The sequence below is a fragment of the Hemitrygon akajei genome, chromosome 24, assembly GCF_048418815.1.
Source record: "Hemitrygon akajei chromosome 24, sHemAka1.3, whole genome shotgun sequence".
In the NCBI taxonomy this organism is placed as follows: Eukaryota; Metazoa; Chordata; class Chondrichthyes; order Myliobatiformes; family Dasyatidae; genus Hemitrygon; species Hemitrygon akajei.
This window is the reverse complement of record NC_133147.1, coordinates 58,724,542-58,743,491: the sequence shown is the minus strand read 5'-3', so window position 1 is coordinate 58,743,491 and position 18,950 is coordinate 58,724,542. Positions and strand designations below refer to the sequence as shown.

Here is an 18,950-nt window from a genome sequence, read left to right as displayed (position 1 = left end):
TTTCGGAGCTGGAGCCACCCTGCCGGGCTTTCGCTCGGCTTGGACCAGCTCTGCTGTGGCCGACTGCAGATTTTTTTTTAGCGACACTCAATGGACCTCAAGCTTGCGGGGTGTCTTAGCGCAGTTGTGGCGCCTGAGTATTTAAAATGGACTGAAGGGTGTCTGGTGTATTTGTCTGGTGGTGTTTTCACTAATCTGTATGTGCTTGTATATTCGAGCACTGGGTTCAAAGCGACGGTATCGCCTAGCAGGCGCCGGGAGCTAGTCGACAGATGATACTGGTGGGCTGTGGGGTCTGGACTATGTATAAAAGCATATTTTGCATCTTTGTATTTTTGATAGATATTGTACATGGGTTTGTTGACATGTATGCATCAAGCTGTGGCGTCGCCGGGGAGGGGGTTGGGGGAAGAGGAGGAGGGGAGAGATGTGGGCGTCGGCGGGCACGGAGCCACGGACGTCTCCAGACCGCAATTCCCTGCATAAATCATACCAGAGCAGATTCAGTATCCGGACTCCACTGCCATCAGCACATACCAAATGCTGGAGGAACCGAGCAGGCCAGGCAGCATCTATGGTAAAGAGTACAGGACTTAAGAACTTTTTAAAAGCTATTATTAATGCTTTTTGAGATAGTGATTTAGATGCATATCATATTTTTTACTGAGTTAAGTATTGTATGTAATTAGTTTTGCTACAACAAGTGTATGGGACATTGGAAAAAAAAGTTGAATTTCCCCATGGGGATGAATAAAGTATCTATCTATCTAACGTTTTGGGCGGAAACCCTTCGGTAGGTCGGATGTCCACCGCCATCAATACGGGTTCCAACGACCTCTGACATCTTCAAAGTGCCATTGCACAAACTCCAACTGGGCTCTGCAATCCCGTGTCTTTCAGTCCCTACTGCCAGCTCTTGGGTCCTCGGAGATTCCATCTTCCTCACACCCTACCATCCCTGAACACCCCAACCCTCCTCTCCTCTGATTCTACCAACCCCCCACCCCCCCATCCCAGCTCTCATCCAACCCGGTCTTCACCATCCCCTCCAACCTTCCCGTCTCTGAGGCAGATGTTCCTCAATGTGGGCCTCACCTTTGTCATAGTGCACCCGCACCTCAGTGAGTTCCACACCCGCCTCGACACTGAGCTCTTCTTCCACCGCCTCTGTCTCTGTGCCTACTTTGGCAAGGACTCCCTTCTCCACACTGATGACCCATTCTCCTGCCTTCAACCCTCCTCCTCTTCCTGGACCCCACCCTGGCCTTCTGCCTGTTCTGGATCTTTTCATTGCCAACAGTTGACGGGACATCAACTGTCTCAACTTCACTGCTCCTCTGTCCAATTCCAACCACACTCCTTCCGAATGCATTGCTCTCCAATCCCTCTGCACTAATCCTAACCTCACCGTCAAATCTGCAGATAAGGGGGAGTGCTGTATTAGTCTGGTGGACTGACCTCTGCCTTGCTGAGGCCCAGAGACAACTCAGACACCTCCTCTTACTTACCCCTGTAACAAGGCCCCACTGAGATGCACCAGGCCATTGCCTTGCACAACATTACCAACCTTATTAACTCTGGGGATCTCTCAGCCACTGCCACCAACCTCATATTTTCCTCACCCAGCACCTCCCATTTCTAACTCCTACCCAAGATCCACAAGCCTGCCTGTCCAAGTAGACCCACTGTTTCTGCTTGGTGCTACCCCACTGAACTTGAGGTATCTGCATACCTCAACTCAGTTTTATTACCCCTTCCCTCCTGGTTTAATCCTTTCCTACCTTCATCTGTGTCACGTCACACATTCTTGATCTTTTCAGTGACTTCAAGTTCCCCGGCCACGATCATCTTATTTTCAATATGGATGTCCAGTCCCTATACACCTCCGTCGTCCACTAGGAAGGCCTCAAAGTTCTCCATTTCTTTCTGGACACCAGACCCCAACCAGTTCCCCTCCAACACCACTCTCCATCTGGCTGAACTGGTGCTCCCTCTCAATAATTTGTCCTTTGTCTCATCTCACTTCCTTCTCGTAAAAGGTGTAGCAATGGGCACTCACATGGGTCCCAGCTATGCCTGCCTTTTTGTTGGCTACGTGGAACAGTCTGTGTTCGAAGCCTATACTGGTATCGCTCTCCAACTTTTCCTATGCTACATTGACTGCATTGGTGCTGCTTCTTGCACTTACGTAGAGCTTGACCACTTCATCAACTTCATTGCCTCCAACTTCTACCTTGCATTCAAATCTACCTGGTCTTGTTTCTGACACCTCTCTCCCCATTCTGTCTCTTTCTCTGGATGCAGCTAATCCACTGATTCACAGCTACCTGGACTATACCTTTTCCCACCCTGTCACTGAGGGTGAGGCATTTTTCATTCCAGAACTAAGGTGTCCTCCTTGTTCAAAGAAAGGGGCTTCCTCATTCGTCCACCATCAACTCCGCCCTCAACTGCATCGCTTTCATTTTGCTTAACCCATCCTCCTGCCACCCCACCAGCCTCTGCATCCAGCGCAGAATTCTCCATAATTTCTGCCATGTCCAACATGATCCCACCACCATGTACATCTTTCCCACCTCCACCCCAATCCCCTTCTACCTTCTGCTTTCTGCAGGGATTGCACCCTACATGGCTCCCTGGTCCATTTGTCCCTCCCCATTGATCTCCCTCCTGGCACTTATCCTTGCAGATGGAACAGGTGTTAAACCTGCCCATACACCACCTTCCTCACTATCATTCAGATCCCCAAATAGTCCTTGCAGGTGAGGCGACATTTCACCTGTGCGTCTGTTGGGGGCCATGTACCGTATCCAGTGCTCTCAGTGTGGCCTGCTGTATTACGCAGATTGGAGACTCCGTTGGCTAGAAAAAGTGGTATCTCCATTTTAATTTTAATTCCACTTTCCATTCCCATTCTGACATGTTAGTCCACTGCCTCCTTTATTGTTGCGATCAGACCACACTAAGGTTGGAGGAACAAGACCTTGTATTCCGTCTGGGTAACCAACCTAGTGGCATGAACATCGATCTCTCGAACTTCCAGTAATAGCCCCCCACCTTCACCATTCCCTGTTCCCATTTCTCCCTCTCACCTTATCTTCTTACCTGCCCATCACTTCCCTCTGGTGCCCCTCCCCCTGTTTTCTTCTGTGGCCTTCTGTCCTCTCCTATCAGATTCTCCTTCCTCCAGCCCTCTATCTCTTTAACCAATCGACTTCCCAGTTCTTTACTTCACCCCTCTTCTCCATCTGGTTTCCTCTGTCACCTTGTGGTTCTTCCTCCTCATCCCTACTTTCTACTGTGACTACTGTGACACTTTTTACTGTGCATCTACAAACGTCGACTGCAGATGTTATCTGGCCTGCTGAGTTCCACCAGCATTTGGTGCATGTGGTTTGCTGAGATTCGTATTATGTGATTGTGATCTTGGCTGTGACTATTAGTGATGTGTCTTTGCATCTAGATCGCATAGTAACACTGTCTTGTTTGGCTGTTTCATGAGTTAAGTGGTTAAATGACAGACTTGAATTGAAAGATCTCTCTCTTTCTCCCCCCACCCCCCCACCCCACTCTGCAGTGGGAGGGAGGCAGCAAGCCTGTGCCGGCCTCATCCAAAGTCCTCCCCGGACTGGATCACCATCACCTTACTCCCTCACGGCCCGCTGTCTTTCGAGGCTTTCAGACACAGCAGTAGAATTAGGCCATTCAACCCATCAGGTCTTCTCCACCATTCGATCTTCTCACTACTGCCATTGGGCAGGAGCCTTGGGTCCCACACTACCAAGTTCAGAAAGAGTAATTATACCATTACCATTAGTCTCCTGAACTAGTGTGGATAACTTCAATCACCACGACTCTAAACCGATTCTATGACCTACTGACTCACTTTCAAGGACTCTTTACAATTTTTGTTGTCTACTGTTTTTGTTCGTAGTTTCTCTTCTTTTGCACATTGGTTGGTTTTCAGTCTTTGTTATGTTTATGCATAGTTTTTCGTAAATTTCTATTGTATTTCATTTTTTTTGTGAATGCCTGCAAGAAAATGTACCTCAAGTTGTATGTGATAACATATACATGCTTTGATCACAAATTTACTTTGAACTTTGAATTCACTGGACATGGCCCCCCCCCACCGAGTGCGTGTCTGTGCATTATAGAATCCAACCTCTGATCAGATCCCAGTTTGTGACCCACTCACGAGAATCTATCATTCTATAGACAGAAACCCTGAACCTGTGTTCAGTTCTGGTCACCTCACTATGGGAAGGATGAGGATACTATAGAGAGTGTGCAGGGGAGATTTACAAGCATGTTGCCTGGATTAGAGGATGTACCTTGTGACAATAGGTTGAGTGTACTTGGCCCTTTTCTCCTTGGAGCAACGGAGGATGAGAGGTGACCTGATTGAGGTGTATAAAATGATGAGAGGCATTGATCATGTATCCAGAGGCTTTTTCCCAGGGCTGAAATGGCTAACACGAGGGGGCATAGTTTTAAGGTGCTTGGAGGGGATGTCAGAGCGAAGTTTTTCATAGAGTGGTGTGTGCATGGAATGCACTGCTGGCGATGGTGGGTGCAAAAGAGTTGTTTAAGAGAGTCTGACATACATGGACCTTAGAAAAATAGAGGGCTATGCACTAGGGTAATAGTGTAGGTTACCTGGTTTACACAATCTTGCACAATATGCTGTAAATTTCTATGTTCTAACCCCTAATTTAGATCCCAGCCTATAACCCCATACCGGGGATTCTATATATAAACCACCCCCGAACCTCTGGACCAGTATGTAACCCATTCACAGGGATCTGTTTTTGTCTATATATAAACAGACTGAACCCCTGGATTAGATCCCATCCTGGAGATATGTTATTCAATTCATGTTTAATTGGCATTTAACCAGGTATGAATATTCATGACTATAGCCAAATGAGACACTGTTACTACAGGTTCAAGGTGCAAGGTAACAAACCAGTATAGAATACTAGTAAAAATACAATGATGCAGAATGTGCAGAGGTGTATTAGTCCAGATCCCACAGTCCATCAACATTTCAGTTGACTAACCTGGTGCCCACTAGGTGACTCCATGGCTTTGAGACCCAGTCCTTGCCCTGACGCTCGACTCCTGCAAGGTGAATCTATGGCTTTGAGACCCAGTACTCGCAAATACAAGCCCATATACAATATTAGTCAAAACACAACCAGACAAATATATAGAGTGCCTATAAAAAGTATTCCCCTCACCCCCTGGAAGTTTTAATGTTTTATTGTTTTGCAACATTGAACCACGGTAGATATTTAATTTGGCTTTCCCAACATTGATCAACAGAAAAAAAACAGATCTCTACGAAATGATTTAAATTAATTAGAAATATAAACCACAAATTAATTGTACAAGTATTCACCCAGCTAAATCATCACTGGTGTAGCCAATTGGTTTTGGATGTCGCATAATTAATTAAATGGAGATCTGTTTTTGGAGACTTGTGTGCAGTCAAGGTGTTATATTGGAGGGATAGAAAGGTAGGCAGAAGGGATGGTGTGGCTCTACTGATAAAGAATGGCATCAAATCAGTAGAAAGATGTGGCATAGGATCGAAGATGTTGAACTCTTGTGGATTGAGTTAAGAAAATGCAAGGGTAAAAGGACGTTGATGACAGTTATATGCAGGCTTCCCAACAGTGGCTAGGAGGTGGACCGCAGGTTACAACAGGAAATAGAAAAGGCGAGTCAAAAGGGCAATGTTATGGTAGTCATGGGCGATTTTTAACATGCAGGTCGATTGGGAAGATCAGGTTGGTAATGGACTGCAAGAGAGTACGTTTGCTGAAAATGACTTTTTAGAGCAATTTGTCATTAAGCCTACTAGGGTGTTCAGCAGTACTGGGTGGGGTGTTATGTAATGAGCATAACATTAAGCGATTAGGGAGCTTAAGGTAAAATAACCCTTAGGAACCAGCGATCACAATATGATTTTGTTCAACTTGAAATTAGATAGGGAGAAAGTAAAGTCTGCTATAACAGTATTTTGGTGGAGTAAGGGAAATTACAGTGGTATGAGAGAGGAGTTGGCCAAAGTAAATTGGAAGGAGCTGTTGGCAGGGATGTCAGCAGAGCAGCAATGGTGTGCGTTTGTGGGAAAAATGAGGAAGGTGCAGTACATGTATTCCAAAAATGAAATATTCAAATGGTAAAATAGTACAACTGTAGCTGACAAAGGAAGTCAAATCTATTGTAAAAACAAAAGAAAGTGCATACAACAAAACAAAAATTAGTGAGAAGATAGAGGATTGGGAAGTTTTTAAAAACCTACACAGATCAACTAAAAAAAATCATTAGAAGGAAAAAGATGAAATATGAAAGCAAGGTAGCAAATAATATCAAAATGGATTATAAAAGTTTTTTTCAAGTACCGGTACATTTAAAAAAGAGAAATGAGAATGGATGTAGAACCACTAGAAAATGAGGCAGGAGAAATAATAATAGGGGCAAGGGTATGGCTGATGAATTAAATAAGTATTTTGCATCAGTCTTCACTGTGGAAGACACTAGCAGTATGCCTAATGTTGTAGTGTGTGAAGGAATAGAAGTGGAGGCAGTTACTGTTACGAGAGAAGGTGCTCAAAAAATTGGAAGAGCTAAAGGTACGCAAGTCACCTGGACCAGAGGAACTGCACCTGGGGTTCTGAAAGGGGCAGTGTTAGCGATTGTGGTGGCATTAGAAATTATCTTTCAAAAATAATTGGACTGTGGCATGGTGCCAGAGAAATAGAAAATTGCAGATGTTAGTCCACTCTTTAAGAAAGGAGGAAGGCAGCAGAAAGGAAATTTTCAACCAGTTAGCTTGACATCAGTGGTTGGGAAGATGTTAGAGTCAATTGTTAAAGATGAGGTGATGGAGTACTTGGTGACACAGGACAAGATAGTACAAAGTCAGGATGGTTTCCTTCAGGGAAATTCCTGATGGAATTCTTTGAGGAGGTTACCATTTGGATAGATAAAGGTGATGCAGTGGATGTTATATATTTGGACTTTTCAGAAGGCCTTTGACAAGGTGCCACACATGAGGCTGCTTACCAAGTTAAGAGCCCATGGTATCACAGGAAAGTTAGTAACATGTTTAGAGCATTGGCTGATTAGTAGGAGGCAGTGAGTGGGAATTAAAAGAATCCTTTTCTGGTTGGCTGCCAGTGACTAGTGGTGTTCCGCAGGGGCCAGTGTTGGGACCACTTCTTTTTATGCTGTATATAATTGATTTAGATGATGGGATAGATAGCTTTGTTGCCAAGTTTGCAGATGATACCAAGATTGGTGGAGGACAGGTAGCATTGATGAAACAGGTAGGATGCAGAAGGACTGAGACAGATTAGGAGGATGAGCAAGAAGGTAGCAATTGAAATACAATGTTGGAAAATGCACAGTCATGCACTTTGGTAGTAGAAATAAATGTGTGAACTATTTTCTAAACGGGGAGAAAATCCGAACGTCTGAGATGCAAAGGGACTTGGGAGGCCTTGTGCAGAACAGCCTCAAGGTTAACTTGCAGGTTGAATCAGTGGTGAGGAAGTCAAATGCGATGTTAGCATTCATTTCAAGGGGTAAAGAATACAAGAGCAAGGGTGTGATGCTGAGGCTTTATAAGGCACTGGTGAGGCCTCACCTTGAGTATTGTGAACAGTTTTGGGCCCCTCATCTTAGAAGAGATGTGCTGTCATTGGAGAGGGTCCAGAGGAGGTTCACAAGGATGATTCCAGGAGTAGAAGGGTTATCAGATGAGGAACGTTTGATGGGTCTGTACTTGCTGGAATACAGAAGGATGAGGGGGATCTCATTGAAACCTTTCGAATGTTGAAAGGCCTAGACAGATTATGTGGGGAAAGGATGTTTCCCATGGTGGCAGGGTCTAGGACAAGAAGTCACAGCCTCAGGATAGAGGGGCGCCCTTTGAAAACAGATGCAGAGAAATTTCTTTAGCCAAAGGGTGGTAAATTTGTGGAATTCGTTGCCACATGCATCTGTGGAGTCCAGGTCGTTGGGTGTGTTTGAGGCTGAGACTGATAGGTCCTTGATTGGACATGGTATCAAAGGTTAAGGGAAGAAGGCTGGGAACTAGGCTTGAGGAGGAGATGGGAGAAAAGGATCAGTCATGATTGAATCACAGAGCAGACTCGATGGGCCAGATGGCTTAATTCTGCTCCTATGTCTTGCGATCTTTCAATTGATTGTAGTTAAATGCACCTGTATCTGGAAGATACAACTGCTGGTGAGTCAGTATCCTGGCAAAAACTATGCCATGAAAACAAAAAAATACTCCAAGGAACTCCACAAAAAGGTTATTGAGAAGTATAAGTCAGGAGATGGATACAAGGAAATTTCCAAGTCACTGAATATCCATTGGAATACAGTTAAGCCAGTCATTAAGAAATGGAAAGCACAGCTGTATATCTGCCTAGAGCAGGCCATCCTCAAAAATTGAGTGACTAATGTCTTGTAGTGGCCTAGTCAGAGTCCAGACCTCACTCCAAATGAAAATTCGTGGCTGTACTTGAAAAAGGCTGTTCACTCACGATCCCTATGCAATCTGACAGAGTTTTGTAATGAAAAAGGGGGAACGTTGCTGTGTCCTGATGTGCACAGCTGATGGAGACCAATTCACATAGACTCAAGGGTGTGGCAGCTCCATGTTGCGCAGCTTGTTCATTATCTCTGTCAGCAAGCAACTGGCTTTTGGTGTAGACTTGCAGTACTTTTGAGTTCTTAACCTATGACAGAATCTTGCGATTATTAGATGTGCATTTAAGTAGAATGATAGCACCTTCTGTTGACCCTGTAGAAGCTGCTGCGACTAGTCGCACCGCCATCTTGCTGGAGTGTATAAAACCCTCAATGCCTCACTTAGATCCCAGCCTGCAACCCACTTCTGGAGATCAATTGTTCTATATATGGACACCCCAGTCTATAACCCTCTCCCAGGGATGTTATTCTCCATATAAATGTCCTCAAACCTCTGAAATTGATCCCACTATGTTAACGGATCCCAGGCTGTAACCCACTCCCAAGGAATTGTTGTTCTGTATATAAACTCCCCTGAATCCCAGGATTAGACCCCAGCCTGTATCTCACTCCTTGGCATCCATGGAGGGGTGACACAGACCAAGGGCAGAGCCTGCCCATTCCTGTTCTGTTTGTGTTGTTTACTCGCTCCCTGATAGGAGTAGACTTGGGCTGAATGGTCTATTTTTGAGACCGTCTACTGAGCATTGGGGTTTATCTTGCCTGCCAGATATGCAGTGGTGGTGAATTCAGAAACATCGAAAACATATAGCACAGTACAGGCCCTTCGGCCCACAAAACTATACCAAACATGTCCCTACCTTAGAACTACCTAGGCTTTATCCATAGCTTTCTATTTTTCTAAGTCTTGGATCCCATGCCTCCTTACTTTCTCAATAAGCCTTGCATGGGGTATCTTATCAAATGTCTTGCTAAAATCCATATACACTATATCTAAGGCTCTATCTTAATGTGTTTAGTCACATTCTCAAAAAATTCAATTACGTTTGGAAGGCATGACCTGCCTTTGACAAAGCCATGTGGACTATTCCTAATCATATTATGCGTCTCCAAATGTTCATAAATCCTGCGTCTCAGGATCTTCTCCATCAACTTACCAACCACTGAAGTAAGACTCACTGGCCTATAATTTCCTGGGCTATCCCTACTCCCCTTCTTGATTAAGTGAACAACATCCGCAACCCTCCAATCCTCCGGAGCCTCTCCCGTCTTCATTGATGATGCAAAGATCATCGCCAGAGGCTCAGCAATCTCCTCCTTCGCTCCCCACAATAGCCTGGGGTACATAATGTCCGGTTCCGGTGACTTATCCAACTTGATACTTTCCAAAAGTTCCAGAAAATCCTCTTCCTTAATATCTACATTCTCAAGCTTTTCAGTCCACTGCAAGTCATCCCTACAATTGCCAAGATCCTTTTCCATAGTGAATACTGAAGCAAAGTATTTATTAAGTACCTCCACTATCTCCTCCGGTTCCATGCACGCTTTTCCAGTATCACACTCTCTCACATATTATCCTCTTGCTCTTCACATACTTGTAGAATGCCTTGGGGTTTTCCTTAATCCTGTCGGCCAATGCCTTCCCATTGCCCCTTCTGCCTCGCCTAATTTCATTTTTAAGCTCCTTCCTGCTAGCCTTGTAATCTTCTAGATTCCTATCATTACCTAGTTTTTTGAACCTTTCATAAGCTCTTGACTAAATTTACAACAGCCATTGTACACCAAGGATCTTGTACCCTACCATCCTTTCCACGTCTCATTGGAACGTACCTACACAGAACCTCACGCAAATATCCCCTGAACATTTGCCACATCTCTTCCGTACGTTTCCCTGAGAACATCTGTTTCCAATTTATGCTTCCAAGTTCCTGCCCGATAGCCTCATATTCCCCTTACTCTAATTAAATGTTTCCCTAACTTGTCTGTTCCTACCCGTCTCCAATGCTATGGTAAAGGAGATGGAATTGTAATAACTATCTCCAAAATGCTCTCCCACTGAGAGGCCTGACATCTGACCAGGTTCATTTCCCAATACCAGATCAAGTACAGCCTCTCCTCTTGTAGACTTATCTACATATTGTGTCAAGAAAACTTCCTGAACACACTTAACAAACTCTACCCCCTCTAAACCCCTCAGTCTAGGGAGATGACAATCAATATTTGGGAAATTAAAATCTGCCACCACAACAACCATGTTATTATTACTCCTTTCCAGAATCTGCCTCCCTATCTGCTCCTTGATGTCTCTGATGCTATTCGGTGGTCTATATAAAAAAAAACACCCAGTGGAGTTATTGACCCCTTCCAATTCTTAACTTCCACCCACAGAGACTCTGTAGACAATCCCTCCATGACTTCTTCCTTTTCTGCAGCCATGACACTATCTCTGATCAACAGTACCACTCCCCCACTTCTTTTGCCTCCCTCCCTATCCTTCTGAAACATCTAAAGCCTGGCACTTGAAGTAGCCATTCCTGCCGCTGCACCAGCCAAGTCTCTGTAATGGCCACAACATCATAGCTTCAAGTGCTGATCCACACTCTAAGCTCATCTGCTTTGTTAATGATACTCATTGAAACATAGAAAACCTACAGCACAATACAGGCCCTTTGGCCCACAAATTTGTGCCGAACATGTCCCTACCTCAGAAATTACTAGGCTTACCTATAGCCCTCTGTTTTTCTAAGCTCTATGTACCTATCCAAAAGTCTCTTAAAAGATCCTATTGTATCTGCCTCCACCACTGTTGCCGACAGCCCATTCCCACTCCTCGCATTAAAATAGACACATCTCAAGCCATCGGACTGAGTGCGTCCCTTCTCTATCACCTGCCTATCCTCCCTTTTGCACGGTCTCCAAGCTTTCTCTGTTCGTGAGCCAACCTCCCTTTCCTACGTCACTTCAATTTGGTTCCCACCCCCCAGCAATTCTAGTTTAATCTCTCCCCCAATAGCCTTAGCAAACCTTCCTGCCGGGATATTGGTACCCCTCGGATTCAAGTGCAACCCATCCTTTTTGTAGAGGTCACACCTGCCCCAAAAGAGGTCCCAATGATCCAGAAATCTGAATCCCTGCCTCCTGCTCCAATCCCTCAGAGACACATTTATCCTCCACCTCACTCTATTCCTATACTCTGTCACGTGGCACAGGCATTAATCATGAGATTACTACCTTTGAGGTCCTGCTTCTCAACTTCTTTCCTAACTCCCTGTAGCCTGTTTTCAGGACCTCCTCCGTCTTCCTACCAATGTCATTGGTACCAATATGTACTATGACCTCTGGCTGTTCTCCTTCCCACTTGAAGATATTGTGGACGCGATCAGAAACATCCCGGACCCTGGCACCTGGGAGGCAAACTACCATGCGTTTCTTTCCTGCGTCCACAGAATCACCTATCTGACCCCCCTAACTATAGAGTCCCCTATCATTGTTGCCATCCTCTTCCTTTCACTACCCTTCTGGGTCACAGGGCCAGACTCTGTGCCAGAGGCGCAACCACAGTTGCTTCCCCCAGGTAGGCCATCCCCCCACCCCCCAACAGTACTCAAGCAAAAATACTTATTAAGGGGGACAGCCACTGGGGTACTCTCTAGTACCTGCTTCTTGCCCTTCCCTCTCCTGACTGTTACCCACTTCTGTGTCTCCTGTGGTCCCAAGGTGACTACCTGCCTATAGCTCCTCTCTGTCACCTCCTCACTCTCCCTGACCAGACGAAGGTCATCGAGCTGCAGCTCCAGTTCCCTAATGCAGTCTCTTGCAGTCTAATGCTGCCGCTTGATGCACCTGGTGCAGATGTGGTCATCCAGGAGGCCGGGAGTCTCCAGGACCTCCCACATCTGACACCGAGCACAGAAAACCGGCCTCACACACATACTTTCTGTCTTTATTTTAAACAGATAACCTGCCTGGCCTCAACCCTTTATTGCCGAAGCCCCGTTGAGCCAAAGCCTTCCTACTCTGTTCCCAGTACTCCGTCGCCTACTCCTCTGTCTTCCATTTAAACACTTCCGGCTGTTCTCACTGGTTAACCTTTACGCGCTTGCGCAGTCGTGCCCTGTTGAAATGTTTCTTTAATGTGTTTTTTTTTTACAGATAACACTGTAAAGGTTATAAATGTATCTTATGCGTCTCAACATATGGGGAATTGCTGGTTTAATTTCAAGTACTACAATATTACTTATGATGATATACATCTTTCTATTAATGTAAGTATACTTCATAACCGGTGGGTATTGAGGGTGGTGGGTGACGGTGGTGTCAGAGGGGCGGTGTGAATCTTTCAGATTACTGCGTTTTTCAGCTCTGGTGACTCTCAGAAAGGATTAGACTGTGCTGGGGAGACTTGAGTCACAGAGATATACAGCACCTCAGCAGGCTCTTCACCCCCAAATGGTCCATAGTCAGAAAGCCTAAAAAGTCTTTTCCTTGACGAAGAGGCATATGGGAGTGAGATGGATCAGCTGGTTGAGTGGTGTCGCAGCAACCACTTTACATTCGATGTCAGTAAAGCCAAAGAATTTACTGTGGTCTTGGCTAGAGAGAAGGTCCTATCTGCCCTCTAAACCTCACCTATCCATGAAGTTGTCTAGATGGCTTTTAGTTATTGCTAATTTGCCCGCCTCCACCATGATTTCTCGCAGCTCATTCCAAGTACACTCATTCTTCATGTGAAGTAAATTTCTCACCTCTGATCTTAAACTTAATCCCTCTTGTTTATTCCCTCTTATTCCCTCCCGTAACAAAAGTCTGTGGTTTTACCTTGTCTGTGTCTCTCATAATCTTACACACCTCCATCACTTTGCCATTCAATCTACATTATAGGGCATGAAATCCAAAAGTCTGTGCAGCTTGTCCTTGTAACTCAGGCCCCCAATCTCTGGTAAATCTTTCCAATCTTTCTGGTTTCGGTCTTTTGTATTGCAGCCAAGTGTGAGGTGTTTTTTCTTTGGCAGGAGAAAGCAAAGAGTGGGTCTTGCAGTACGAACGGTAGGACACTGAGGAGTGCGGTAGAACAGAGGGATCTGGGGTTTCAGGTGCATAATTCCTTGGAAGCCGACCGTTGCTGTGGTGACATCTGCACTGGACTTCGAGTCGAGTGGTCTTGTGTTCAAATTCCGCCGGCATGTACTTGCACGTTTTCATTCTGTGCTGGGTTGAGCATTCTCAAAAACAACAACAGACAAGCTGTAGAAATGGTATGCTTCTGACCAATGCACCACAAGGTGTGGAGCGGAACAACAACACTTCTTTGAAGGTGGTGTCACAGGTAGATAGGGTCATAAATAGACCTTCTGGCACTTTGGTCTTCATATATCAGAGCATTGATTACAAGAGTTGGGACAGATGTTCAAGCTGCACAAGACATCATCAAGGCCAAATTTGGAGTATTTTGTGCCTTTCTGGTCACCTACCTACAGGAAACATCAAGATTGAAAGAGTGCAGAGACATCTAGCAAGGATGTTGGCAAGACTTGAGGGCCTGAGTTGTTGGGAAATGTTGAATAGGATTGGACTTTATTCCTTTGAATGCTGAAGAATGCACATTCTGAAAGGGAGAATAAAAGTACAATCTATGTGAACTCCTGCAGCATCTGGTGACCCTGTGATCTGTGTCTCAGAGGCCAAAGTCAGAGTGTCTTTCAAGTGGGTGATCTCTGGAAAAGCATTAGTCCTTGATGGTGCACCTGGTAGGAAAGCCTGTGCCAATCTACTGATGGGAGTGTTCAAGGAAATCTTAAGACTCTCACTGCTGCAGTCAGTAGTTCCCACCTGCATCAGAAGGTTGTTGAGCAGGGTGACCTGCCTCAATGACTATCGCCCAGTTGTACTCATATTGACTAGGTTGAGATGCTTTGAGAGGTCGTTCATTGCCAGAATTAACTCCTGCCTAAACAAGGACCTGGACCTGCTGCAGTTTGCTTATCGTTATAATAGGTCTACAGCAGATGCAATCTCACTGGCTCTTCACTAAGCCATGGATCATCTGGACAATTGCAATACCTACATCAGGCTACTGTTTATTGACTACAGCTCAGTGTTCAACACAATCATACCGTCGATTCTAACTAAAAAAAAAGCTCCAAAACCTAGCCTCTACCTCCCTCTGCAATGGATCCTTGACTTCCTCACTGGGAGACCACAGTGTGTGTGGATCAGAAAGAAACATCTCCTCACAATCGACACTGGTACACCTCAAGGTTGTATGCGTAGCCCACTGCTCAACTCTCTACACCCACGACTGTGTGGCTAGGCACAACTCAAATGCATCTATAAATTTGCCAACAACAGAACTACCACAGGAAACATCCTCTGAAAATCCACTCTATCAAGGCTTTTCACGATTCGAAAGGTTTCAATGAGCTCACCTCTCATTCTTCTGATTTCTAGTGAATACAGGCATAGAGCCATCAAATGCTCTTCCTACAACAATTCTTTCAATCCTGGAATCATTTATGTGAATCTCCTTCGAACCCTGTCCAGTTTCAGCACATTTTCTAAGATAACATTTCCAAAGCTGCTCACAATACTCCAAGTGAGGCCTCACCAATGCTTTATAAAGTCACAACATGGATATCCTTGTTTGTATTCTAGTTCTCTTGAAATTAATTGCATTTCCCGGCCTCACCAGAGACTCAACCTGCAGAAGGACTCCCGGGTCCCTTTGCACCTCAGATTTTTGTATTTTTCTCTCATTTCCCTTTCATTTCTTCTACCAAAGTGCATGACCGTACACTTCCCAACAGCATATTCCATCTGCCATTTTGTCCATTCTCCTGATTTGTCTAAGTCCTTCTGTAGCCTCGCTTCTTCCTCAAGACTATCTGCCCCTCCACCTATCTTCATATCATCTGCAGAATGTGCTCACAAAGCCATCAATTCCATCATCCAAAATATTGCAATATAATGTAAAAAGAACTGGTCCCCACACAGAATCCTTTGGAACACCACTAGTCTATGGCAGCCAATGAGAAAAGGCTCCCCTTTATTACCATTTTTTGCCTTCTGCTAATCAGCCATGTTATCCATGTTAGAATCTTTCCTGTAATACTGTGGGCTCAAAGCTTGTTAAGCAGGCTCATGTGTGGCACCTTCTCGAAAGTCTTATGGAAAATGCAAGTACACAACATCAACTGATTCTCCTTTGTCTATCCTACTTGTTATTTCTTCATGTCACCAAAGACAATCGCAAATTTCTATAGATGTACCATGGAGAGCATTCTAACTGCTTGCATTACTGACTGGTACGGAGGGGTCACTGCACATGATCGGAATTCACTGCAGGAAGCTGAAAACACAGCCATCTCCATCATGGACACGAACTTCCCCAGCATCCAGGACACCTTCATAAGGCTAAGCGTCAAAAAGGCAGTGTCCATCTTTAAGGACCCCATCACTCAGGTCATGCCCTGTTCTCATTGCTACCAGCATGGAGGAGGCTCAGGAACCTAGACACACACTCAATGTTTCAAGAACAGATTCTTTGGCTCTGCCATCAGATTTCTGAATGCACAATGAATGCCTGAACACTTCCTTGCCATTTACCCTTCATTTCATTATTTACAGAATTAAATAATATTACTTGAATTACATGGAATATAGAACAGTACAGCACAGGAACAGGCCTTTCGGCCCACAGTGTTGTGCTGAATCAGCTAAAAAGCAAATCCAAAACACCCAAACACTAATCCCTCCTACCTACACAAATCCCTCCATCTTCCTCATATTCCTTTGCCTATCTAAACATCTCTTAAAAGTCTTTAATGTGCTTGTCTCAACCACCATAGCATTCCATGCATTCACCACACTCAGTGAGTTTTTAAAAAAAGTGCCCTTTGAACCTTCCTTCCCCTGCCCCCCCCCCCCCCCCCCCCCCCCCCCCCCCTCACCTTCAGTGCATCCCCTCTGGAATTAGACATTTCAACCCTGTCTACTCTGTTTGCCTCTCATAATCTTATAAACTTCTATCAAGTACTTATTGTAGTTCAGTTTTTATTATGTCTTACAATATGCTGTTGCCACAAAACCACAAATTTCGCAACATTTGTCAGCGGTATTAAATCTGATTCCGAATGAGAGGAGATCTGATAGGGTTATACACAATTATAAGAGTATAGATAGGGTAAATGAATGCTTATTTTTTTCAACTGAGGTTGTGTGAGACTAGAACTAAAGGTCATGGGTTAAGGATAAAAGGTGAAATGTTTAAGGGAAGCTTCTCTGCTCAGTGTGTGGAACGAGCTGCTAGCACAAATGGTGGACATGGATTCACTTGTAACATTGAAGAAAAGTTTGGATAAGTACATGGATGGGTGGGGTATGGAGGGTTATAATACTGGTGGGTTGAGGCAAAGGTCAGTCCATGTAGACTGGATGGGCCAAAAGGCCAGTTTCTGTGCAATTTGAGTCATATAATACTCCAGCAAGGTTACCAAAACTGCACACTACTCCAAGTGCAACCTTACAAGCACGCTAAATAACATGCTGGTGAGATAGGGCTGTAAAGAGAGCTTTTGGCACATTAGCCTTCATAAATCAAAGTGCTGAGCACAGGAGATGGGATGTTGAAATTGTCCAAGACATTGGTGAGGCCTAATTTGGAGTATTGTGCATGGTTTTGGTTACCTACCTGCAGGAAAGATGTAAATAAGATTAAAATAATGTGGAGAAGATCTACAAGGATGTTGCTGGGTCTGGGTGGAGTTTGTACATCCTCCCCATGGAATGTGTGGGCTTCCTCTGGGTGCCCTGATTAATTGGTCATTGTAAATTGTCCTGTGATCAGGCTGGGGTTGAATGGATGGGTTGCTGGGTTTGGCTTGTTGGGCTGAAAAGGACTGTTCTGAGCAGTATTTCTAAATACCTAAATGAAGTTCCTAGTCCTATACTACATGGGATAGTCAAAATGTTTGTCTTAGTGGGACCTTGAGGAAATGGTCAGAGGGTGTTGGGGCAGAGATGTGTGTTCAGACACATGGGCAAAGTTGCTACTGCTAAGAGCTGTTTATTTGCATTCTCCTCCCCTCTCCTGCAGGATAGAACGATTCTCAATAGCGACGGCTATGTTCCGCCCGTAATGAATTTCAGTAAGCCTGAGGGATTCAAGGTGGAAGGCTGCCAAACTGTATCGATGAGGTGCCACAAGGTGAGAAGCGCAACAATCCGAACTCTTATCTCCCTCCTGCATTGAGTCTCACTGTTTTTGCCTCTATCCCTCTCTCTTTCATTGCTTCCCTTTTCCCCTACCACCCCTCGCTCCCCCTATGTTTCCTCTCTATCCCCATTCCTCGCTCTTCCTCTGCAGCCCCCACCACGTCCCTCCAGTGTTGGTCCACTTCCTCTGTCCTCTTGCATCCACATACACACCCACTTCCCCCCAATGTTCTGGCATCCAGACCCATCCCCCATCCACTGTCCATCCCCCTCCCTTTCACTCATCCCTCTGGCGTCCCTCCCCCTCCCCATCCCTCAGGTATCCGTCTCTCTAACACCCACCGCTCCTGTTCCACAGACACCACTCCACAACCCCTTCTTTCACACCGTACTGTGTTAAGCAGTTGTGCCCAATCATTTGTGAGTCACCCTGCCACTCTCTCCCCCTTTCTCTTACAGGATGGCGTGGAGACGATTTATAAAATTCAAGGTCAGTCTGGTCTTCCTGTATTGCGATCAGTGTTTAATCACAGACACATAGCAAACAGCACATAGAACACAAATTACACACAGATTACACTGGGATCAAGGGAAGATTGGTTTATTATCCCAGGTTGAGTGAAAATCCTGTCTTGCACACTGTTCTTACAGATCAGATCATTACACAGTGAATTGAGGTAGAACCAGGGAAAACAATAACAGAATGGAGAATAAAGTGTTAGTTACAGAGAAAGTGCAGTGCAGGCAGACAATAAAAAAGATCATAACAGGATTGATTATGAAGTGAAGAGTGCATCTTGTCATCCTAACACACTGTTCAATAATCTGATAACAGCTGGGTAGAAGTTGTTCCTGAGCCTCGTGGTAGGTGCTTTCAGACATTCGTATTTTGTATCCGATGGAGAGGGGAGAAGAGACAATGTCAGGGTGAGTGTAGTAACTGGAAGGGGGTAGGAAGGGATAGAGGGGCAGACAGATGGGGAAGGGGAGCTGGAGGGAAGAGGAGTAGGAAGTAGTTGGAAGGGAATTCAAGTTAATTTGAATTCATTGCCCTGTGCACTGGTACGGTGGGGTTCCGATGCAATGAAAGACTTGCTTGCAGCAGCATCACTGGCAATGCAGATTTTGACAACACACAGGAGATAAATTACAGAGAGTAAAAATAGAGTGTGCAGGAACAAGAGTGCAGCGAAGACACAATCATGGACCAGTTCTGGCTTAGATGG

At 45.0% G+C, this 18,950-nt stretch overlaps 1 protein-coding gene across 3 annotated transcripts in view; it reads left to right on the top strand.

Annotated features, from left to right (window-relative positions):
- Positions 1-18,950, top strand: part of LOC140716088 (uncharacterized) — a 28,310-nt gene that overhangs the window by 340 nt on the left and 9,020 nt on the right. The window contains exons 2-6 of one of the 3 annotated variants that reach the window (XM_073028788.1): positions 343-577; positions 3,578-3,795; positions 12,667-12,779; positions 17,606-17,716; positions 18,184-18,214. In XM_073028788.1, coding sequence (XP_072884889.1) covers positions 343-577; positions 3,578-3,795; positions 12,667-12,779; positions 17,606-17,716; positions 18,184-18,214 — 708 coding nt within the window. Of the gene's footprint in view, positions 1-342; positions 578-3,577; positions 3,796-12,666; positions 12,780-17,605; positions 17,717-18,183; positions 18,215-18,950 lie in introns of those variants that run through there. The other 2 variants (XM_073028790.1, XM_073028789.1) reach the window with 2 other exon arrangements.